General features: G+C 45.2%; 1 protein-coding gene across 3 annotated transcripts in view; it reads right to left on the minus strand.

Moving 5' to 3' along the window:
* Positions 1 to 24656, minus strand: part of CAMK1D (calcium/calmodulin dependent protein kinase ID) — a 431996-nt gene that overhangs the window by 59439 nt on the left and 347901 nt on the right. For all 3 annotated transcript variants that reach the window (XM_025445547.3, XM_025445546.3, XM_035713757.2), the window contains 2 exons: positions 7684 to 7822; positions 1240 to 1366 (listed from right to left, as the gene is read on the minus strand). In XM_025445547.3, coding sequence (XP_025301332.1) covers positions 1240 to 1366; positions 7684 to 7822 — 266 coding nt within the window. The remainder of the gene's footprint in view (positions 1 to 1239; positions 1367 to 7683; positions 7823 to 24656) is intronic.

Here is a 24656-nt window from a genome sequence, read left to right on the forward strand (position 1 = left end):
TGCACCAGGCCCCTGGCTCCTCAGGTGGGAGGCCCGCTTCCCGCAGCCTGGCCTGGGAAGGCCGTGTGCTTGGACCTAAAATCAGACAGGAGTGATGCCCGTCAGAGAACATTCCCTCTTCTCTTTCAGGGTGGGCGTCCTGTTCTCATTAGGAAAGGCCATCATGGTTTGTACCACGGGAATCCAGGCCTGGTCTCTTGTTCTGCATCCGCATCCTCGGATATTCCCAGCTCGGACCGACTCCCCAGGCTTTTCCCACTTGGGGCTCTGGCACCAGCCGACGCTCCGCGCCCTTGCGTCCCAGGGCCGCCTGCTTCTCCACAAGCAGGCGAATAGGCCGCCCGCCCTGCTGCGCCCTCAGCCCCATCTCCCCGGCGCCCTGCCACTCTGCTGCCTGCTCCCACTTCTGTTCCTCGTAGCCCTCGCCATGGCCTGAAACGACCCTGCTCTTCACCTGTTTGGCTGTGGTCTGCCACTCCCGAGTAACATGTAAGCTCCTCGAGGGCAGGCGCCCTGCGTCTCGTGCCCTGCCTTCACCCCGGTGCCCAGCACCGCGGCTGGCACGTGGTGGGCACCTTCGTGTATACATTGGCTGCAGGAGTGAACACGTTCGTGTAAACCAAAGTCACGGACCCCTCGCCAACGGCGCCCGTGGCCTTTCTCCGGGTCCCCAGAAGGCAGACGATGACTCTGAGCGTGCAAGTGCTCTTGCCCTTTCTGCATTCCGAATGCTTGGTACAAAGGATCTGGGGCTCTGATTTTAGGAAGGACTTTCATTCTTGGCTTCTCCAGGACAGATCCGGACCGGCTACTTCAAGAGTGACTGTCAAGGTACAAAGCAGCTTCCTCCTATGGATGTTCTCTTTCTAGCAGCTTCTATCTCCATATTTTACATGTTCTGTGTGTGTCTGCACCTCACTGCTATGTCAGTGTCTCGTTGTCTCGCTGTAAATCATTTGAAAACACGGGTATGTATGCAATATTTCTGGCATCAGAACCCGGGAGCTCATCCAAATCAACTCCAGGCCTCCGCGCCCAGGCCCACACTTGAACTAGACAGGATTTCTCCCCAACTATTCAAAGGTTTCAGGGGAAAATGCTTCCCTTCTATCTTGTTCCAATGTCTCTCAGCCTTTTTATTCTCCCCTCGAGGGGAACGAAGGCAGCTGTGATCCCGCGCCAGGCTCGAGCGCTTTAAGACAGACAAAGCGGACACGGACACACACACACTGTGCTTACCAACGTAGCCCGGGGTCCCACAGGCTGTGGACATCACGTCTCCTTTGCCTTCCATTTTTGACAATCCGAAGTCACTGATCATTATTTTGGATTCCTCATCTTGACTGTAGTACAAGAGATTTTCCGGCTGGAGAGAAAATAAGAAGCAAAAAATCAACAAGGGGTGTTTAAAGCGGGGTTAATTGTGGGAGACTCACCAAGCCACATAATCTGGTCACAGTTTTTTTTTTAATTTTTATTTATTTATTCATGATAGAGAGAGAGAGAGAGAGAGAGGCAGAGGGAGAAGAAGACTCCACACCAGGAGCCCAACGCGGGACTCGATCCCGGGACTCCAGGATCACGCCCCAGGATCACGCCCCAGGCAGGCACTAAACCACTGAGCCACCCAGGGATCCCCTAATCTGGTCACAGTTTAAGCACATGCTTAAACTTCAGACAGAGTAAATGCACCAAGGAAAGCAGTGTTCAGTAAGAGCAATGTGGAGGGCCCTACGCAGCACTGGGCACTCAGGTTCTCAAGAAATGTGACTCCCTTTCACTTACCAGTATGTTCTCTGCTTTAAAAAAGTGAACCCTCTATTAGGGTGACCTCGAAATCCTCTCAGATCTGTCAGTGTATTTCTTGGGTTGAAGCAGGGGGGTCTCACAGAAGTGAAATTCCTTCCGCAGGTGGAATTTCTTGTTCCCTTTCTCTGACCCTTGTCAGCAACCTCTCTGTAATCCCAGGCTCCCTCTCCTGGCCCTTGGTAACGTCCCATGTCCTGCCGTTCTGGCAGATGTGTCCCTCGTTCCCTTCTACTGAGCCAGCTGACCCCTGCTCCCCCACCTCCTGGGAAATAGAGGGATATCATCATGGTTGAATCAAATCTGAAGATCCAGCACCGTGTAGGCATGTGTCCTTAAAGATTCTGAGCTCTGTTTGCCTTCCTGGAAAACATGGGTTGCAGTGGTTCTTCATTTGCTTCCCGGAACAGTACATGATGGCGCTCAGAGAGTAGGAATGCTTGACACATGGCAGAGGTCCTGTCTCCCCAGAGCCCTGCAGTCAGGGGCACCTGCATGGCAGCTCCAAAGGGGGGGCCGAGGGAATGCAATCCAGGGGTAGAGTGGGAGACAACGAAGCGTTATTTGCATAGTGTTCTAGGAAAAATTGGGGTGTCACTCTTCACCAAAAGGGGGAGAGAGAGAGAAAGAGAAGCTCAAGGAGACAGAGGGAGATGTCTCAGCCTCGGGACTGGGCCAGTCCTTCCCCAGGCAGAGCCTGAACACAGATGGGCTGCCTCAATTAATGATGTTGTCCCTGAGGAGATAATGTTGAGGAATGACACCTCCCCTCTCCCCGCACTGGGAAAATTCTGAAGATTGACCCAGTGAATAAGCAATCGCTTCTCTCATTTGCATTTAACCTTAGAGGAAATGCAACAGGAAGGACGGGAGCTGGGCAGGCCCCTTCCCCACGCCATTTCCTGTCTGGCTCTTCTCCCATCCCTGAGAGTGAAGCGAGAGCATCTCTGGTCAGCACTGTGTGGTGAGTCTTTGGTTCCCGAGTATTGAATTTGAGGAACTATTCTCTCATCGAGTGACTAGGCCTGTGTCAAGAAGTGGTTCTGGGCCTGGCTGTGCAGCAGAATCCCCTTGGACAGCAGCAAATGTCTGCATGTCTTCTTCAGGAGATTTCAGAAGGGCCAGGGCCTTTGGGTGTTAAAATCCATGGAGGTGGGGGTGGGATTCTGAGGTGCAACCGCTGCTGTGAGGAAATCCTGGGAACTGCTCAAGACACCCTTTGTGAAGAAACCGTAGTCAGGCCACTTTGAGCCCTCTTTTTTTTTATTTTTTATTTTTTTTATAGGAGTTCAATTTGCCAACATATAGCACAACACCCAGTGCTCATCCCGCCAAGTGCCCCCCTCAGTGCCTGTCACCCAATCACCGCAACCCCCTGCCCACCTCCCCTTCCACTATCCCTTGTTCATCTCCCAGAGTTAGGTGTCTCTCATGTTTTGTCACCCTCACTGATATTTTCACTCATTTTCTCTCCTTTCCCTTTATTCCCTTTCACTAAGCCCTCTTCTTGACGGGGCCTCCATCCTGGCCTTCTGTGTCCTTCCTGTCTTGCTGGGCTTGCACAGTCCAGTCTTAGCAAGAGTCCTGCTAAGTCAGGTAGAGAGAATCCCTCACCCTTGATATCTGGCCAAGCTGGTCACATCTCACCTTGGATGTTGTTCAAAAACATTTATTCAGACACTTGGTAAAGACAGTCGGCAGACTTAATTCGGGGGGGCCACTGCAGTGGGGTTCTACAGTAGGAGAGGAAGAGTGGGCTCATGTCCTAATGCAACAAAGACAAGTGGAGACCTATACCCAGGAGCAGGAGGAGGGTCAGTGGATGGGAAATCACTGAGAATATCATGAGTGGGAGGATGGGGGCTACACCGATCTCAGAGGATCCTTTTGAGGGCAGGCCAGGGTGGGCGGATACGGAGGGTGGAAGATAAGGAATCTGTTCAGACCCTCAAGTATGGGTGATGTTCACCGTGACTCAGTGGGATTCTTGCTCAGCCTGGAACACATGGCCAGAGCCAACTGACTAAGGACAGAGCCCACGGAGCCTAGTCAGAAAGAAGACTCAGGAGGGGCCAAACTCAAGTTTGGTCAAGGGAGAGAGTCTGCCAATGTCTAAATTCTTGGCCAGGCTTTTATCAAGAATCCCCCCATCCTTGATATTCTCTCTTGGCAATTTTCCATCCATGCCCCTCATTCTGTTTAATGGCTATAAACCCCCCACAGGTCCTTGAGGAATTTGGCGTTGAACCCAATTCTCTCCTCCATTGTCAACCCTTCCTGCAATAGCCTTAAATAAAGTCTCCTTTATTTTAACAAGTATCAGAATAATTTCTTTTTTTTAACAGAGCTCAAAAGAAAAAAAAAATACTATCCTTCACCCCAAATCATACCCCGAGAAGGAATAACACTTAACATTCACAGTGACATGAATTCCACGGATGAAGCATAAGAGTAGAAGAAAATCAAATGTATGCTTGAGGGTGCTTTCACGGAGTTTGAAGAGAGAAGAAAATGGGCCAGTCAATAATCAAAGTAAGAACAATGCTTAGAGTGGGGATGAAATAATCTAATCAAAAGGTGTGTGTGTGTGTGTGTGTGTGTGTGTGCACGCGCACATGTGCGTAGGTGCATATGTGCTTCATGATAAACAGGAAGGATCTGACCTTGGGGGTGGAGAGGACTTTTAAGTTTCTGATTTTTAATCTTTCTATCCCAAGCAAGGATTGCGAAGCCAGTGGCCTCATGCTCCTCAACAAGGCTGCATCTAGGCAAGAGATTGCCATGGAGACAAATATCCCCCTTACACATTCTTCCTCCAGGGGATACATTTGGGTCATAAAGCCCTCTTTTTGCGGGATGATTACCAAGGAGGGTTAAAGCCACTGGTCATTCACAACTTAGATCATTACTTGTCCGCAAGCATCTTCTGACTTAGTGAAGATATAGCTTTTCCTTGAGGGGAGTGGGGGGAACAGGAAAGTGGGAGAGAAGACAGGTTCCAGGGTAAACTGGAGGGAGGCTCCCAGTTGGCAATAGGAGGGCTCAATCAGGCAGACAGCCTGGCGTAGGTGGAGGGGATCCAGCAAATCTGCCTGGGGTCACAAGAGGCCCAGGATTCACCTGAAAAAACCTTGTTCCTTTGATGACATCTTTGCAAGAAAACGGATGGCTAACTGGGGAGTTGGAAGGTCAATGCCAACCCTTTAATAGTTTATATAACAAGCTTTTAAAACGTCTGAATCAACACTTCCTATTAAGTTAATGTTATACATAAACACACTCCTAATCCAGTGATTCTCAACTGGGGCAATTTGGCACCCCAGGGAGGCGCTTAGCAATGTCTTTGGCTGTGTCAAAACTGCAGGAGTGGTACCGGCATCTAGTGGGTAGAGGTCAGAGATGTTGCTCAATATCCTACAATGCACAGGACAGCCCCCCACCCCCCACAAAGAACATAGGGCTGAGAAGCCCTATCCTGATGTGAGGGGGCAGTACTGGACATTGCCCGTCTCAGTCCCTCATTTTGAAAAAAGGACAACTGGGATGCCTGGGTGGCTCAGTGAAGCATCTGGCTTTGGCTCGGGTCATGATCCCAAGGTCCCGGGATCAAGCCCCATGTAGGGCTCCTGCTCAGCGGGGAGTCTGCTTCTTTCTGCCTTCCTGCCCCTCTCTGCACTCATGCTCTCTCTCTCAAATAAATATAAAATCTTTTAAAGAGAGAAACACAGAGAAAGATAAAAGGGCAACTGATTGTCTCCAGTAGGCCCCTGGGGCAAGAAGACACAAGACCACCTTTCTGGAGGACGGAGGGGGTATATTTGCATGTGAGGGTGCCACGGTATCCCAGATGGTGCCCTAATCTTCAATGAACCTGATCATGTTCTCTATTGCTCTGACCTGGATCATCTAGTTTGTTTTCATTTTCTAAGATGTTTATGAAAATTTAATAACTCAATCCCAATTGCTGCCACGTAGATCAAATTCCTCTGTGACTCTGAAAAGCAGTGACAAGAGATCCCAACGTGGCACTGTTCTTTCCACAACGATAAGCCTGGTAGTCTCACAGTTGCAGAGGCTGGGAGCTGCAAGTGCTTCTCTAAAAGTGCTATGTGGGCATAAAAAGCAGTCTCTCTTGTGCAGCCCATTTGCCTTTTGAAAGGGGAATAAACAGTGCCCCTCTAGGAAATGGTATCTGCGTAGGAATGATTTCTATGAAGTACAAACAACCCAGCCTACCACGTCACACCCCCATGGTCAGTTCCCACACTAACTTGTTCAGAGAGCTGCCTGCCTCCTCTGTTCTGGAAGCAGGGAATCGGCCTTTGGTGAGGGCACTGCTGCCTGGCAGAGAGAGGCTAAGTGGGCTTAGCACTTGAAAGGGCCTCGAGGTTCTGAAGATTAATGCTCACAGCCCATTTTAGCTGTCAAGAAGCCTGCCAGGGGCAAAGGCTGTAAGGACTCCATCAACATTTCCAAATACCCTTGTCCAGCAGTTCTCCAAGAATATTCCCAGGGTAACACCAGCATCACCTGTAAACCCCTTAGAAATGTGAGTTCCTGGGCCCCGCGGCAGACCTACAGATTCCGAACCTCTGGGCTAGGGCCAGCCTGATTGCACAAGTGCTCCAGACAATTCTATGTAGGCTAACATTTGGAAGCTACTACCCCAGCTCCTGGAAAATGCCACTGGGAAGAAGAGGAAAGAACTTCGAGTGAGACCTTATGAAAAGAAAAGCTATATTGTTTATTCACACCCAGTATTTAAAAATGGGCAGATGCTGAAATTCTGTTTTAAAAAATGCTTACGGTGGGCAGCCTGCGTGGCTCAGTGGTTTAGTGCTGCCTTCAGCCCAGGGTGTGGTCCTGGAGACCGGAGATCGAGTCCCACATCGGGCTCCCTGCATGGAGCCTGCTTCTCCCTCTGCCTGTGTCTTTGCCTCTCTCTCTCTGTGTCTCTCATGAATAGACAAATAAAATCTTAAAAAAAATGCTTATGGTTTGTTCTTTACATCGGTTTAGACTTCACATAGTCATGCAGAGCATGGCTCCAGTACGATATAATCCCTGTGTTTATGATGTGAGTGGCAGGTATGTGGGCTGGGGTGAAGCTTCTGCCCTGACTGGTGCAGTGAGCTCTGGGGTCTATACCTGTGGCCACTGTAGCATGAAGCCACATTACAGCCTTGGGTTAACAATGTTGCTTGTTACTGTTCCTCCAACCAGTATGTTCACCACCTGCACTTGGTAGCATATGATTGATATCTACCCTTCGGTATCTATACTGACCAGGAAGGGATGCCAAGCTGCCCAATGAAGGCTCCGATCCGTTAGTGCTATTGGGTGAAGGGTCAGTATGCCAAGTCTTCATCAAGAAAAGATCAGATTATAACCAACAGGACACTGGGGGAAGGCTGCGATTGTAGGGCATTTCTTTCTTTCTGCATAACCTTCCATTTTTCCTCTTCTGTCATGCCTTCTATAGACTTGTTCCATTTCTTTCATGCAGTGTGGTGCTGAAATGGGGTTGGACCTGTGGGAAGGCTGTGTAGAATTGCGCTGGGAGAAGGCTTTTCGTGGCCAATATATCCTGAACAAAACTACCTTTCAGGTAGGCTGAAAGCAATACACAACCTACCTCCCTGTGGCCCTTTGGCTGCACGTGATTATAAAATCTCCCAAATAATGGCTGGCCCTATTGATCTTAATCTTTCTTTGGGTCCCAAAGGCCCTGACAACTAACAGTACACAGATGCCCCCATTCATGCCAGCCATATATCCATCCAGGCAACCTCATCCGTCTTCTGGGGTTGATCCTCTAGGACAGGTGCATTGTGGGTGGGAGAGTGGTAGGAGGATGTTGCTAAGTGACGGCCTTACCTTGAGGTCCCTGTGGACAATGCCCATTCTGTGGAGATAGTAGACAGCATCCAAGACCTGGCGGATCAGAGTGCTGGCATCTTTCTCTGTGTAAAATCCTTTCTCCACTATCCGATCAAATAGCTCTCCACCGGATACACTATTTTTAAAAAAAAGAACAAATAAGAAATTTGAGAGGACCTGTGGAATTGTTCAGGGGAAGCCATCAATAAGAGATTTCAGTCTGACAAAAGAACCAAATTTTATCTCCAAAATAAATTCATTTTCAGATTTAAGTTTTGCCCCATCTTTTCCACAGACACTATGCCAGGGAAGTGTTTCTGTGTCATGATGGTATAATTATCTGGAATGAAATGAAGGGAATAAAAATAAACCAGGACTCATGGACTAGCCAGGCTTGAGAAGTCTCCTCTGGCCTTTGCTTCCATCCCGCTATGACAATGTAAAGTCAGAACAACTTTCCAGAATATTAGCATCATAAGATATAAGGAGATGATGGATAGGATGCTTCTTCTGCATAAGCGAGGTCTGCAAGGTCTTCAAGGTCTTCAAGGTCTGGAGGGGTAGAGAGCATGGGAGGAGCAGCGCTGTGGGCAAAGAATAGCCAACATGATGTTTGGGTTCTTGACCAAGTTCTGCCCCTAACATGGTGGGGGCACGGGCATTCCTTGAATCTCTGGACCCCAGTTTTTTATCTGTAAAATAAGGGGATTAATCTAGTCAACTATAACCAACAGAAGGTAGGGGCACACCCTCTGAGGCATGAGAACCTGAAAGCCAATTGCAATTTACAAAAAAAGAAAGAATGACACCCCATTACACTGTTTTCACTGTTTTTGGTGACAATGTTAAATTTTAATTTGCTTGAATTTCATACTGCACTAGATATTTTCTTGGTATTTATTATATTTATTGCCTAGGTTGGCAAAGGTCAAAAAGCCCTGGTGGACAGGCCCTCTAGCCCCTTTCAGCTCCGATATTTGGTGCTGCTCTGAGTTGAACAAAGTAACAGAGCTGTACAATTCTGCCTAGGAACAATTCAACCCTTAGTCTTCAAATTTGTAGAATTTATACTTCTCGAAGAAAAACAGTGCTTCGTTCAGATAATTAAGCCATCTTGGAAATTAGCTTTGAGGGATATATTAACATTATTCTCTTGCATAAAAAAAAACAATTTCCAAGACCAAAATGAAGACGATTTATTTGAGACACTAAAATCTTAAAGCAGTTTCACAAACAACTTTTACAGCTGTAATAGATATAGTAAAAGACATGCCCTGGCAGTAACACACACACACACAAACACACTCGGGGCTCTGATTCATTTTCTGCAAGTCACAGCAATTAATGTGCAATATCTGATCCATCAAAACCCTCCTTTTAAAAAAAACCAATAAAGAAAACCAATTGTGGCTATAAAACGCCAAGGTGTTTGAGTTTCTCCCATTACCGAGAGTCATTCTAAGCGATGTTGTGCTTGGATAATGTCTTGTTTCCCAAGCAAACTGAACAATCAAGACAAGAAAAGGAAAGACGCTCTGAAGAAATAAGAAGTAATTCAGAGAGTGAAAAGAAATGGAAACATCAAGGAGAAACTACACCTTTTGATGACCAGATTGTCTAAATGGCCCATCCTTATGTACACCAAAATCCCAAGACATCCCCTCTCAGCAGCTCAACATCAAGCTCTCACCAGTCTTCATGTTTCTAGACCCTTCTTGCAATGAGTTTCAGTGGAAGAGCTCTGCAGACCTTGAGGGTGTACTATGGAGCATGCCCTGCTGCCAAGGCTAGGGTGACCCTGCGTGTGCTCACTTCAGCTGAAGTGACCCCCCTTTGCCAGATTCTCTCCCTCCTTCACAACTGATCTTTCCTGCTTCCCATTCTCTCCAAGTCCTCCTTTCTCCTATGTAATATATTAGGTATTAATAGAACATCTGCACTCTGATTGGGCATCAGTGCAGTAAGAATTGAAGCATCAGGGGCTCCTGGGTGGCTCAGTTAAACATCTGCCCTTGGCTCAGGTCATGACCCCCATGGTCCTAGGATCAAGCTCTACGTGAGGTCCCTGCTTGATGGAGAGCCTGCTTCTCCCTTTTGCTCTGTCTGCCACTCCCTCTGCTTGTGCCCTCTCTCTTTCTCTCTCTTTCTCAGTCAAATAAATAAATAAAATCTTAAAAAAAAAAAAGAATTGAAGCAACAGAGTCGAAGTGTAAGACACTGTACCATGTTCTGTCACAGTCTCAATGCTCTGCACATTTATTTCACTTCTGAAATTTCAAATCACACCAAGGCTTTATTCTTCCGAACAGTGTTCAGAAAGTATATGGTTTCCTTAGAAACCAAGGCACAGAGAAGTCTAAAAACTCACCAAAAAAAACCCCCATAATAATACTCATAAAAATGCCTTAAAATTTGCAAATCACCATATATTTTTCAAAAATCTCCTTAAGCATACATTCCAAATGGCTACTGTTACGTACTACATGTTTGTGCTCCCTCCCATACTCATGTTGAAGCCCGAACCCCCAGGGTGATGGCATTTGGAGATGGGACCTTTGCCTCAACCTTTGGTATTTAGGTTGAGATGAGTTCGTGAAAGTGGGGCCCTCTGGCGGGATTAGTGTCCTTATACAAAGAGAAACCATTGAGTCCAGTCCAGTTCTCTCCTCTCCCTCCCCATCTCCTCCATGCCATGTGAGGACACATTGAGGAGAAGCCATCTGTAAGTCAGGAAGAGGCCTTAAAAGGAATCACATCAGTTGGCACCTTGGTTTTGGATATGCCAGATTCCCGAATGGTGAGAAATAAATGTCTGTCATTTAAGCTGCCCCGTTTCTGGTATTCTGTTGTGGCAACCTGAGCTAAGACACCTACTTCTTTTGAAAACCATTTGTGAACAACCAGAATCCTAGAATCACTAATGGGGAAATAAGTTTAGAATCGTGGTGAGGGGTGTATCTCATTTTTAAGCCCGCAGATCAGGAGTTAGGTCGGTTGGTTGGCTGCTGAGCTGACTGACTGGCTGCTTTCTTTAATCAATACCCTTTCTTTTTTTTTTTTCAATACCCTTTCTACAGCAAATTTCCCAAGTGCATGGTTTATAGCTCCACGTTAGAAATGGAGTTCCCCAATGGGAGCACCTCAAGCATCAGAAGGAAGTTAGAAGGGTCAGGGGTCAGGTGATTGGGGAAAAGGAGTAGAATCATCATGACAGATCAACAAATAAAATTAACTAATGGTGGTTATGGGAGAGAGGTTCATTAGGGGAATGTGGACATAGAAAGAAACTGGCTATTGGGACTCCTGGGTGGCTCAGTTGGTTACACATCCGACTCTTGGCTTCAGTTCAGGTTGTGATTTCGCAGTCATGGGCTCAGGACTCAGTGCTCAGCACAGAGTCCACTTCACTTCAGATTTTCTCTTCCTCTGTCCCTTCCCCCACCTCAAATAAATTTTTAAAAATAAAATCTTAAAAAAAGAAAGAAACTGGCTATTAAAAATTAAGGGAGAGGACAGAGATCGTGCAAAAATTCTCTACTCTTCTCATTTGACATTCATTTAGAACAACCTGTCTTTGCATCGACCTTGGGTTTGCTCAGTTTCTTATCTTCTGTGTCTATTACATTTTACTGCTATCACTGCACGTGAATTTTATATCCGCAAATATGAAATGGTTCGATGTCACAATCTCAACCAAATTTCAGTTTATTTGTAAAATTTTAAGTAGTGCAAATATCTTCAAATGAAAAAAATCATTGTCAAGAAACATAATGTTAAAGTTGTTGGATCAAGTTCTGATTTCACCACGGCACACTGCAACATACCCTAGTCAGTGTACCATGCACCCACTGTTAGTACTGGGTACACCGAGCCATTCTTTACACGCACTTGAACTTCTCCATGAGGTTTCCATAGGTGTTATACCGTTGTTTTAAAAGTCACTGTTAATTATAACTTAAAATGTTTTTAAAAATCTTATAACAATATCTACACATTCATTAAAAGACAGCACTTGAGTGGCTGTACCTGGTGGCTCAGTGGTTGAGCATCTGCCTTTGGCTCAGGTCATGATCCTGGGGTCCTGGGATCGAGTCCGGCATCAGGCTCCCTGCATGGAGCCTGCTTCTGCCTCGGCCTATGTCTCTGTCTCTTTCTTTCTCTCTCTCTGTCTTTCATGAATAAATAAATAAAATCTTAAAAAAAAAAAGAGACAGTACTTGTGGCTAATGCTGAAAAGTGGGCTCCAAAAACCTGTTCCTCTAGGAGTTAGGTATAATAAAATATGAAGAAGGCGGCAGGAAACCAGAATATGTCACCCCAAAATATGTCTCCTTGACATAAAATTTATTTTGAGTTCCAAGCAATTAAGAAGCAGTGAATGCAAGAAAAAAAGTCTCCCTCTTTTGTCTAAAGGCAAGAAATGAGTTCTCCTTTTCCTGGAGACAGACTCTATCAGCCCACAGACTGCACCAGAGGAATGTGCAAACAAACCTCCTTCAACTAATCTTTTATCTCTCTAGTCTCCTCACCATTTACTATCACCGGCCCAAACCCCTCTGTGTTGTCAATTCTTCACAAATTTATTGTTTGTGTAAAAGGTATAAAAGCTTCCAGCTCTGATCACTCCCCCAGGTCTTCATTCTCTGGGCAAGGATCCCAAGTAACTGCCAAACTTCATTAACATGTGTCTAGTTTCTTCCCGTTTAATGTGTCTTTGTCAGTTTGACCCTAAGAGCCAGCCAAGGACCCACAGACAGGGGTCAAGGAAGACTTTGTATCTCCCTAAAAAGCCAAGCAGTATAGGGCTGTGCTGTTAATTTTAGAGAGCACTCTGAGAAATATAAACAGTCATGCTGAGATAATAAAAAAAAAAAAAAAAAAAAAGCAATGCTATAGCAAATATGCCTTGAAACTCACAAAGACCATCACCCAACTAGGGGGTGATAATGGAAAAGAGCCAGAGACCCGCCTACGGAGCAAGGTGGCCTCTCTGTGCCCCAGAGCAAGGCTGGTTACACATGTGTTTTCCCAGAACCATCTCCCCCATTCACATTTCATCCTAAGAGGAAGGTCCTCTTGAAATGTGCAAGATGTGAATCAGAGAGGCTACAAGCGAGGCATGTTTCATCCATGAGACCCCAAGGCCCAGATGGCAGAGGTGTGTATTTTTTCAGCCAGCCTGGAGAAAGAAAGGGCCCATCCTCTCAGTCCTTTCCTCAATGAAGTCCCAACTCGGCGGTCCTCGGGATTTCCCTCCTCCCACGCAGGGCAGTCGCCCAGCTCCCCAGCTCCCGGGCCTGTGCTCTTAATCCTCACAGCTTCCCTTGGCTTTGGCACCCACACCCCCTGCTCCCGAGGGGACTGTCTCGCCCGCTCTGGAAGGATTAAGGGTTTATTTCATGCAACCTCTAGCCTCCATGTTTCCTCCCTTGACAAATCCTACTTTAATAATAAAAATATCTTTTTTTCTTAGAATTCAGTTTCACAATATCTTCCTGGCTCAAGCTGTTCAGAAGATTCCAAAACGCAAAGGCATGCCTCTCCACCTCATGGACCAGATAGACCAGTTTAACTTCTGGCGTTCTGGTGTTGGGGGGTGGGGGTGAGGCCGATGAAGGCGCTTTGGAAAATCCCAGAAAGACACCGAGGAGGGTCTCCTGCCCTGCAGGAGAAGATGAGTCTTAGCTGTCTTAAAGGGGACTGATATTTAGTCAAGTAGACAAAAAGTGCGGGGGGTAGGCTGACACCAGTAATTTGAATTGTCATGAAAGGAGTCTTTTGGTGAACTGAATATCCTTAGGGAAGTATAGTCAGTGAAAGAAGTGTTGACTGCATGCCTTTTATAAGCCCAGCACTTGGCAGGCAGCGCTAGCCTGTATTTGGGGAGCTACTAAAGAAGCCCAAGTTGACAATTCAGACTACTAGCAAGCAAGGACTTGCCAAGCCATGACCCCAGCTCAGTATCACAGGACATCGCGGAGGGGAGACATCAGTGAGGAGAGGACGCTGCCTGCAGGACAGTTCCTAACTTCCCTTTTGCCTCCAGAGTCCAGCACAATGCTAACAGAAAGACGATTCCCAAAGGCAGGGGTCACGCTGTCTTCTAACGAAAGTCTGCCATTGCCATCCTGGAGGCCTACTGATTTCAGATTCCCGGTCCTGTAGCCTTCCTGCCACCCTCAGAAGTGCTCACAAGAGCAAACCCATTCCTCCAAATCCACGCTGGCCAGCTCTGCAGTGCACACTAATTTTCCACCCACCCAGGCAGCAACTTCCATTGCATTCCGTGGGGCCTCAGGGATTCCTTGGAATTGTCTTCTCTCCCGGTTTCCAACTACGCCCCTTCGGTTCCCAGCTGGCTGCCCCTCAAGGAGGGCCAGGGAAAGTGTGGTAATAGTCAAAACCATGGATAAGAAACAACTAAGGCATTTTAATTTTGTATGGGAAACTTGCTTGCTGAGTCCCTCATAAAGAAATTCTACTTTTGTATTACTCATGAGAAAAGGGCCAAATGATTTGTTGAGAAATTATTAGCATGTTCAAGTTTTCAAGAGAAAATAACTCATCTGTTCTAAGTCCAAACACCTGCTCACGTTTCAAAAAAAAAAAAGATAATTACAAATTATTTTTAGTTTTTGGTATTCCAAGGGGGCAAAGCATATCTCATTCTTATTGAATCCCCAGTATCTATAACTGTTGTATTCCAGTGGGAAATGCAGAAAAAGAAAAGACATAAATCAACAAATGAAGAAATGTAAACCACTCAGAGAGTCCAAAATGCTGTGCAGAGAACTGAAACAAGCTGCATGGTGTCACCACTTGAGTGGGCTCCAGGATGGGCCCCTCTAGACGACAGGGAAGAGCCAGCCAAGTGTCCATGGAGGGGAAGAGTGTCTGGGTAAGCCAATCCTAAGATCCTCAGGACAGCAAAGGTCTTACAGAATTTGGGGACCAGAAAGAACTTCAGCAGTGAGTGGAATCTGCTGGGCAATGGGTAGAATGGAAGGCCCAGATCACATGGAGCCGCTTGTTACAGATTGAATGTTTGTGAGCTGCCCATTGATTCAAATGTTGAAACCTAATCCCCAATGGGATGGTACTTGGGGGTGGGGTCTGTGGGAGGTAATAGGCCATGAGGGCAGAGCCCACACCAATGGGATTAGTACCCTTATGAGACACCCCAGAGGGCTAGCTTGCCCTATTTTTGCCAGACAAGGATCCAACAAGAAGTTGGCAATCTACAACCTAGAATGGGGCTTTCACTAGCACCTGGCTGTGCTGGCACTCTGATCTGGGACTTCCAGGCTCCAGAGACTGTGAGACATAAATTTCTGTTGTTTACAAGCCACCTGTCTATGGCACTTTGTACTGGCAGCCCAAATGGACTAGGGCATCATGCAAACTAATGTTCCAACTGTGGTGTGTTTATTCTGTTTGGTAAGAAATCATTAGGAGGATTTCAGTTGAGGGACAGGTGAAATCATTTTTTTGTTTTTAATGATCACGCTGGCTGCTCTGTGGAGAATGGGTTGTAGAGGCAAGAGTGGAAGCAGGCAGATCACCGAGGAGTTACTGCAGCCTTCCAGGTGAGAGAGGAGAGTGGCTCAGCCTGGGGAACACTGGAAATCGAGGTGGACACCCGTGGGGTATGTTTTGGAGACACAGTAGGCAAGATTCACTGATGGGGTTGACATGGGCATGCAGGAAGGAGAAGAATCAAGGATGCCTCCTGATTTTTTAATTGAAAAACACCTGGGGGTAGTGCCATTATTTGAAATAGGGATCTTGGTGCAAGAACAGATTTGGAAGGGTAAAAACAGCTGAGGCAGCACTGAACTTCCTATAACAATGGAATGTTCTCTACCTACAATGTCCAATCTGGCAGCCACGAGCTACAGGAGGCTGTTGTGCATTTGAAATATGCTAGCACTTTAATTAATGTAAGCAGCCACATGGCCCTACCACATTGGATAGCTCAGACCTAGAGCCTTGGGTAGGATATGTGAAATCTGAGGTGCCTTTTGGATGAAGATATCAAGCAACAGCCGTGGGTAGAAGTCTGAAGTTCAAGGACAAGATCAGGGCTAATGTTTAAAATTAGCAAGTCATCCACATGGAGGTGGTCCCCAGAGCCAAGAAGCTAGACGTGATTGACCACTGAGAGAGTGCAGCTGAATAAGAGAAAGACGTCTGGGGGTAGCCCGGGTGGCTCAGCGGTTTAGCACCTGCCTTTAGCCCAGGGTGTTATCCTGGAGACCGAGGATCGAGTCCCACGTCAGGCTCCCTGCATGGAGCCTGCTTCTCCCTCTGCCTGGTGTCTCTGCCTGTCTCTCAATCTGGGTCTCTCATGAATAAATAAATATAATCTTAAAAAAAAAGAAAAGAAAGATGCCTGACTCCTGGGAATGCCAATACACAGATAAAGAAGAGCCAGCAGGGATCCCTGGGTGGCGCAGCAGTTTGGCGCCTGCCTTTGGCCCAGGGCGCGATCCTGAAGACCTGGGATCAAATCCCACATCGGGCTTCCGGTGCATGGAGCCTGCTTCTCCCTCTGCCTATGTCTCTGCCTCTCTCTCTTTCTCTCTCTGTGACTATCATAAATAAATAAAAATTAAAAAAAATTAAAATCATCTTCTACCTCCATAAAAAAAAAAAAAAAGAAGAGCCAGCAAAGGACCAGAGGTAGGAAGCAAAAGAGGAGACTGTGGTACCATGGAAATCAAGGAGGGTCTGAGAGGTCAAGCATCATGAGGATAGAGAAACATCCATTGTACTGGGCAAGACGAAGCCCAGAACAGGAGGCAGAGAGCTGGGAGTCACTGACATATGAGACTGCATCTAGACTGTGGGACTGGAGATGTCTGAGGACACAGAGAAGAAATGGGTACCCAGGACTGAGCTCTCTGAGTCTCACTTTTCTCCTCTGTAAAAGGGGTAATTATATTTGCTTTAAGAATTAAAGCAAATGAAGGCAAGGGAAGTCCCTAGGTAGACTCCCGGCATTCCTCACTGTTCTGTGAAAGTCCATGCCTTCTCTCCTCCCACTGAGGACCTTGGGCAGGTGCAAACCACTGACAAGGCATCTGCGAGAGGGCTGCTAGGAACAGAACTGCCCCCAGAGGAAGGTGGCACAGAGTTTTTGGTTCTCTGGACAGGAGAGCCCCTGCATTTCTCTGCTCCCCACAGACATAAAGGGGATTTTGGAAAATATCCATGTCCTTGATTAGGATGGAGATTTGTGAAAATTTCAGCCTTATTACATAATCTCACAGTTTTGTATTGTGACTTCGTCTGCATTAATTAGTTATTTTTTTTATCTTTCTTTCTATAACCTTAATAATGAGGATTTAAGGGGGGTGGTGGTGGTCAGAATGCTATCAACCTAGTATGGCCTATTTCCTGAAATGTTCTACGTTAAACATGCCACAGCCCCACATAGTGACCTTCTGAAAGAACACGCACAGCAAGCGCTTTGTATGAACAAACAATCTTGAACGTTTTAAATACAATTTTGGGAAAAGTTCTGCAAAGAACCATTACACACTGGCTTTCCAGAATTAGTCTCAATTAGAAAGATTTTACTTGGCAACACATTGTTCTGTTATGATTTTTCTAATATTAGAGCAGCTTTGCATTCCTTGAGCAGATAACAACTGGAAGAGGCATGAAATGGCTCTGGAATAGGTCTAGGAATATGGCTTAGTTACAGATAGTCCATAAATTATAACTCCCATGTAGGGAGTTGCCACTGGGCTGTAAGCACGTCTTTGTCTATCTTGGGTAGTGGGTTGTGTTCAAAACTGATAGAGAGCAACCGCATACTTTCATGCATGCTCAGAGATTCAGACTCTGAAGGCAACTGGCTAAGGCTCTAATTTTACAAGCTTAAAAACTGCATTTTTTATTTTTTAATTTTTTTTGGTTGAAATATCTATATAAATTTTTTATTGGTGTTCAATTTGCCAACATATAGAATAACACCCAGTGCTCATTTTAAATTCTTCTCTGTCCAGTTTTAATGAAGTTCATTATACGTATTTATATTAGTTCTAGTGTTTCTTGGCTAAAGGGGGTCTCTTCCAAAAAATCTTCCAGTAGATGTGTGGGAGAGCGTATGTATTTAGGGAACTGGAGAAAGATCTAACACTGCCCTCAAAAGAGCAAAAACAAAATAAAAATGGCCTGCCTACTGTTTAGGCTTGCAAAATGCTCAATGCTTTTGCTGATTAAGTCCGTGAACCTCCCAAGTTTACTTCCTATCAATAGCCCTGACCAAGGGCATGGTCACAGCTGCCCACTGCAGGGTTCCCTGGCTCCAAGCCACCTCTGTACCTGTTGAACCCTCAGATAATTTCTGAATCTGATTCCTGCTCATTGTTGGGGTTGTAGCTTGAATGTCACTACTTCAGAAAAGCCTTTTCTGTTCCCCAGACTAAATTAGGTGCCCCCCCTGCCAGCCAATACATTCTCTTAATGCCTCCATTTCTACACAACACTCACCTGTTAGAGTTAATTATTGGTATATTCATCTGTGTAATGCACTGTCCTCCTACCCTGCCCCGACCTATCCCAGACTGTGAACTCCATGTAGGCAGAGGCAAGGTCAGCCTTTTTGCTGCTTCTACCCAGGGCCTAGCATGGTACCTGCACAGACAAAAAGCTAACAAACTATTTGCTGAATAAAGAAAGATGTTGCACAAGAAATGCATAGTGAGTGGGGTCTGGGTCTTGCTGGGCATGGCATTGTTTAGCAATCATGCACATTGCCAAAGAATGTGCCACAGAGCACCAAACAAAAGAGACCCAAACAGGCTGCAAAACAAAAGCAGGTAAGCCATGGAAATTGTGGTCATTTGTACATCTTGACGGCTAAGTATTTTAAAGCACCCCCTTGTAACTGTACGAATACACATTATATGTCCACTGAAATGTTTTCTTCAATTAATGTGCTCTTTTAGGAGGAAGGTAACAAAACGAAGCAAGTGCCAGACATTCCAGGTAAACCAGCCGCTATACTTGCTCTTTCACTCTGCTCAAACTGCAACGAGTTGAGGATGTAACAAAACCTCCACTCAGGGCTATGTTGCCAGCAGCTCCTAGAACATATTTCTTAGGTGTCCTAGTCCCCATATTGGGCTAAGTAATGCTTGCTGGTGCATTTCTTCTGTTTTTCTTTTTAGCACCCACACATTGACCTTCCCCACTTAGCATAGAGGGGAAATAAGATGCAACATGACATTGAATGTGATCCTTACAACATGTTCAGAGACAACAGGTAACAACCTCTAAAACCATATTATGTTTGTGTCTAACATGAGCCTTCATATAAAAAATTGGCAAAGGTTTCTTCTAAGTTGACAAGGCCCTTAAGAATGCACACCACTGTGGTGGCTGGGTGGCTCAGTGGCTGAGCATCTGCCTTTGGCTCAGGTCATGATCCCAAGGCGTTGGGATCGAGTCTCTGCAAGGAGCCTGCTTCTCCCTCTGCCTATGTCTCTGCCTCTCCCTGTGTGTCTCTCATGAATAAATAAATAAAATCTTAAAAAAAAAAAAAAAAGAATGCATGCCACTAACCTCAAAGAGTGAACGGCAACCTTGTGAAAATTACCATCCTGAAATTTGAGTGATAATTTAGAATTACTGTCTCCTGGAAGCTGTGCACAAAACTTAGGAGCGGCTGTTGGGCAAAGTCTGTTGGTCATGGTATGAGTCACCGATAAGACCCCTAGTTCATACTTTTACAATGAAACGGTCTCTCTGTAAACATAGGTTATTAAATAAGAGTGTAAAAAACCCCTTGAGTGACAATCAATAGAGAAAAAGAAGTCATGGAAATAATCTGAATCCCTATAGCCCAAACTTTGTTTTTTATCAATCACCATTAAGGAACATCAGGCCTTGCCCAACATGTCCATGGGCAACCGGAGTTTGGGGACATGGCACAGTGAAGAGCCCCTCCTGACGGGCTGTGTAAGTAGCTGCTGTCCTAACTGATGGAAGAGTCACTCTGGTCTGCCAATGATCCCCAAACCAGAGGCCTGGAGCAACTCTCAGTGGCTTTTCAGATTCCAAAAAGGAAGCTCTTGCCAAAAATGTTTTTCTTCCCTCCTTGAGTTTTTTGTTTGTTTTTAAAAAGATTTTATTTATTTATTTGAGAGAGTGTGAATCAGCATGCACAAGTTGGGGAATAGACAAGGGAGAGGGAAAAGCAGACTCCCCGTGGGCCTGCTGAGCAGGGAACCTGATGTGGGGCTTGATCCCAGGACTCTGGGATCATGACCTGAGCCAAAGGAGAACTCTGAGCCCTGCCCACCTGGTCCCTCTTCCAACACCAAGCATGTCTCTAGCACCCGAGGCCTTAGCCTCACAGGAGCTTCATGCATCATTCCCCTTCTTTCTTCCTGATGTTCTAAGCACAGAATGGGTCTTCATACTTCAGTTTGACAAGAGGACTTTGACAGAAATATTTCTTACTCAAGATTTTTCTGAAAGACACACTAAGTACGCTTGCTTTTGAACCATTTAAAAAAATATATATATGTTTTTAATAAATAACAACTGGAAAAGTTTAAATATAATGAGCTGTGAGGGGTGAAGAGTGGAGTAGTGCCGGCCAAACTAGACACCAGGATAGTTCCTTAGCTTCTCTTCTTTGTATCTCTGACTGGGGCTGATACGGTTAACTTTGTGTTTCAACTCTATGGGAACACAGGATGCCCTATTCTGTGTGTGTCTGTGAGGGGGGGGTTTGGGGGCAAGATTAACATATGAATAGGTAGACTGGGTAAAGCAGATTGCTCTCCCCAATGTGGGTGGGCCCTATCCAATCAGTTGAAGGCCTGGATAGAACACAAGGGCTGAGGAGGAGGGATCTCCTTCTGCCTGAGTGCTTTAAAGCTGAGACATCTGTTTTTCCTTGCCTTTGCACTTGAGCCAAAACATCAGGTCTTTCTGAGTCTTGAGCTTATTGGTCTTTGGATGAGAACCACATCATCAGCAGTCCTGCATCTCCAGCTTGCTGACTCACCTGGCAGATCTTGGGACTTGTCAGCCTCTCTAAAATTGTAAGCCAGTTTCTTACAATAAACTCTTTATATGTATTTTATATAGGTGTGTGTGTGTGTGTGTGTGTGTGTGTGTATATTCATCAAATATATTTATATTCATATAAAATATATAAAACATCATGTGTACACACACCCTATTGGCTCTGTTTTTCTAGGGAGCCTTAACTAATGCATGACAAGTACAGGGACTTTCAGCTTCCAAGTTTCTGAAGCTTCTAGAACTCCTTGGCTCAACCCCAACCCCAATTAATGGCATCATTTGCGGTATTCAGGAAAATATCTGGCCTCCAAGATGTGGGTTCCTTTGAGGCCATCTGGTTAGGCCCATCGTTCTGCTGATGAGTAAAGGGGGCCCTGGCTACAGTGTGATTCACCCACGGTCACACAGTTCTCAATGGCAGGGCCTCCTGGCTTTGCCTGGTGTTGCCTCCTGTGAAAGGACACTTTTCTCTGCAACCCTAGTCACCACTCTAGAAAAGAAACCAGAGAGCAGAAACAACAATGTAGCAAAAGAAGAGGAGATGAAGAAGACTGGAACAGAAGAGGCAGCAAAGAACACAAAAAGAGGAAGTCATTTCAGGAGCTGTCTATTCAGAAACCATTGTGTCGTGCCCCCCGCCCCCAACACAGACCCCCCTCCCCAAAAAACTTTCTCTATAATGAAATGGGAGTGTACAACATGGGAAATTCATATTTATAAATAATTCATCTACTACTCTAAATCCTCCCACGATTTCTGGCAAGCTCTTCTAAGGTACTTCAGCCTCAAGCAGACAGATCTAAGACTCAGTAAATTGTGTTTTTACTTTTACAGGTAATTGTAGGCACCCAGCCAAATACTAAATGTCCCTTTGATGACAAAAACCCTCCAAGGCCAACTACAGCCTAACATGCTGTCCAAGTGCCAAAGGGGCCCTGGGACATACTTTCAACAAAGTCACTATCCTTAATTCACAGTTTTCTAGAAGAAAGTTCTTATACCACCCTTCCTTATATTTGAAACCCCCCCCCCCCCATATATGGCAATACTTAAAAAACTTACAAAAACCACCTGGGGCAGGGACACTTTCTTCAGTGAGACCGACCACAATGATTTACCTTTCCCATTCTCTTTAGCACATTCTGTTTCTAGTGTTTTAGTTCAGGACGTGTGTTTACATGGACATTTATTTGAAATTAGCCATGAGCTTTGACACTCTGGCTGTTATAAAATAGAGCAGGCTCTGTTTAATGAGTGAGGCCAGAACAGGCATCGTCATGGTCCTGCAAGTGACAGGGTTCTCCACACCAGCGGCCACCAAACCCCCTCACCGAACACAGAGCTGAGGGCCCCAAACACGGAACTCATGTTTCTAGCATTCACCTTTCTTCACTGTCAGAGTCTTTTAAAGTGTGCCCTTCCACTTTATGCATCCTGGGATGGCTATAATTTAAAAACAAAGCAAAACGAAAAAGCAGAAATGACAAATGTCGGTGGGAATGTAGTTAAACTGGAATCCTTCCATATTGCTGGTGGGAGTGTAAAATGGTGCAACCCCTCTGGGGAAAACAGTATGGCAGTTCCTCAAAATTTAAACAGAGACTTACAATAGGACCCAGCAATTTCATTGGTTGGATGCAGTAAACATACAGATGCCTATAAAAACTTGTACATGAAGTTCACAGCAAAATTACTCATAATAGCCAAAAAGTGGAGATAACCCAATGGCCATCAGTTGATGAATGGATTAACAATATGTGGTATATCCATATAATTCATATAAGAATATTATTCAGCCATAAAAAGGAATTCAGTACTGGTACATACTATATAATACTGCAAACATATTGAAAATATTATGCTAAGGGAAAGAAATGAGACATGAGTACACATTGTGTGATTCCATTTATATGAAAAGTCCAGAATAGGCAAATCCATAGAGATGGAAAAAAGATCAGTGGTTGAAGGCTGAAGTGAGGGGAGGGATTGCAGATGGAAGGCTGGGTAACCACTAATGGGTACAGAGTTTATTTTGGGGGTGATAAAAAGTTTCTGGAATTATATAGTGGTGATGTTTCCATAATCTAGTGAATATACTAAAAACCACTGAATTTTATACCTTAAAAGGGTGAATTTATGGTAGTGAATTATATTTTAGCTTAAAAATCCTCTCTTTTGGGTTTCTAGAACTTTTCTTTTATCAACAAGATGACACATGTACAAAGGCTTTATACAAATCCTAGAGAATGCCTTGTTTTCTGCCTTGGCCACTTGACAAATGGAATTTTCTCCCTTTGTCTTTTTACCACTTTATTCCCATCTTTTCCACATCTATTCCTTCTCCTCTTCATGATTCCATCTAAAGGTGGTTTCTCACTGGAGCTACTGTTTCCTATTTTAGAAAGCTGTCTTTGACTGCCTGCTGTCTTGCACACACTAATACTTGAACAGTTCCCTGTCTCTGATAGAAGAGTTCTCTTGAGGAATGCCCTAGAACTTTAATGCACAGAGCCGTCTGTCAGATGTGTTATTCTTAGATGACCTCTGGGAATAACTCACTTAAAGGGAGGGACAGTCATTCTCTCTGGAAAGAGCCTTCTTTACATCTCCCAAGGTCTTACATGATGTGACCTTAAATAACTTGTAAATGGCACCTCACTCATATAAATGTAAGTCTTGTCTTTTTCCTATCAAGAGATCCCCTCAGTTAAGAACTTAATTGCATTAAAACTTCACTGAAGTGACTTGCTTCAAAATATACCAGGAATAATTTTTTTAAAAGGGAGTGTGCTGTTAGAGTGATAAAGAGATTCTAAAGCCAGATGAGGGGTAGGGTTACATAACTTGGTGAAATGTACTGAAAAATCATTGAGTTGTACACTTAAGGTGAGTGGATTTTATGGTATATAAATTATATCTATAAATTATCAAAAAAATAACCCACACCAAAAAATAAACAAACCATGGGGCTGGAAGGGTCAGAAGCGGGTGGAGGTGGACACAATGGATTCAAGGTGGACAATCGTGGAAGATGAGTGGTGGGTAAATGGAGTAGATACTGTTGGGCGGTGCCTAGTACTCTCTTTCAGGCCACTCCAGATGAGGGACTGGTGGCTGAGGAAGGTTCTTGGCTGGGTCCCTCCAAAGGTATTTCCCTTAGTGGAAGAGCACTGCTCGTCTGAGGCTGTGCCTCCCTCTCTGGGCATAGCCCACATACAAAGAGGAGACATGTGTTTCAAGGAAGGAGAGATCCTTTAAGGGCCATGCTCATCCAGATGTCCCAGAGTTGCTGAGGCTTTTGTTGAGACTTTCAGCTCAGCATCTCCCTCTGGCCTGGCCTGCTTCCTTTACTTCCTGCAGAAGCTGATCACGACTGCTCTCCCCAGAAAACCACCTGCACCCAAACCCCTGTGTCAGCCCGAGTCGGTCTCCAGTGAACCTGATTTAAGACTGAGGCTCATTATATATTCTTTCTGTGTTTGCAAGCATTTAAAATTTTTCATAATAAGGAGAAAACAACAACAACAACAACAAAACCACCCCAAAAAACAAACAAACAAAAAACAACCCAAACTAAAATACCACAAACTCTAGGAACAATATATCTGAAGTTTCCCAGACTGTGTAGCCAATACTAAATTAGTCATTCAATAAATTCTACATCAAAACCTAGGCTCATCTTTATCGTCACTTCCTCGGTCTTTGTTAAGTACTGAGATGTATTTACTCATCTGTGTAGATGGGGTGTTGAACTCAGGTCTCCTTTTGCCCTGACTGTCTGCAATCATTTTAAGAGTGTGCGGTCTCTGCCAAGCATGAAGAAAGAAAAACAAGGAATCTGAGAGTAATGAGACTTTCAGAAAGGCAATGAGATGCCAAGTAAGTCTGTACCCACACTTGAATTTAGAGTCCATTTGTTTCCT

This window comes from Canis lupus, chromosome 2 (assembly GCF_003254725.2).
Source record: "Canis lupus dingo isolate Sandy chromosome 2, ASM325472v2, whole genome shotgun sequence".
NCBI lineage: Eukaryota > Metazoa > Chordata > Mammalia > Carnivora > Canidae > Canis > Canis lupus.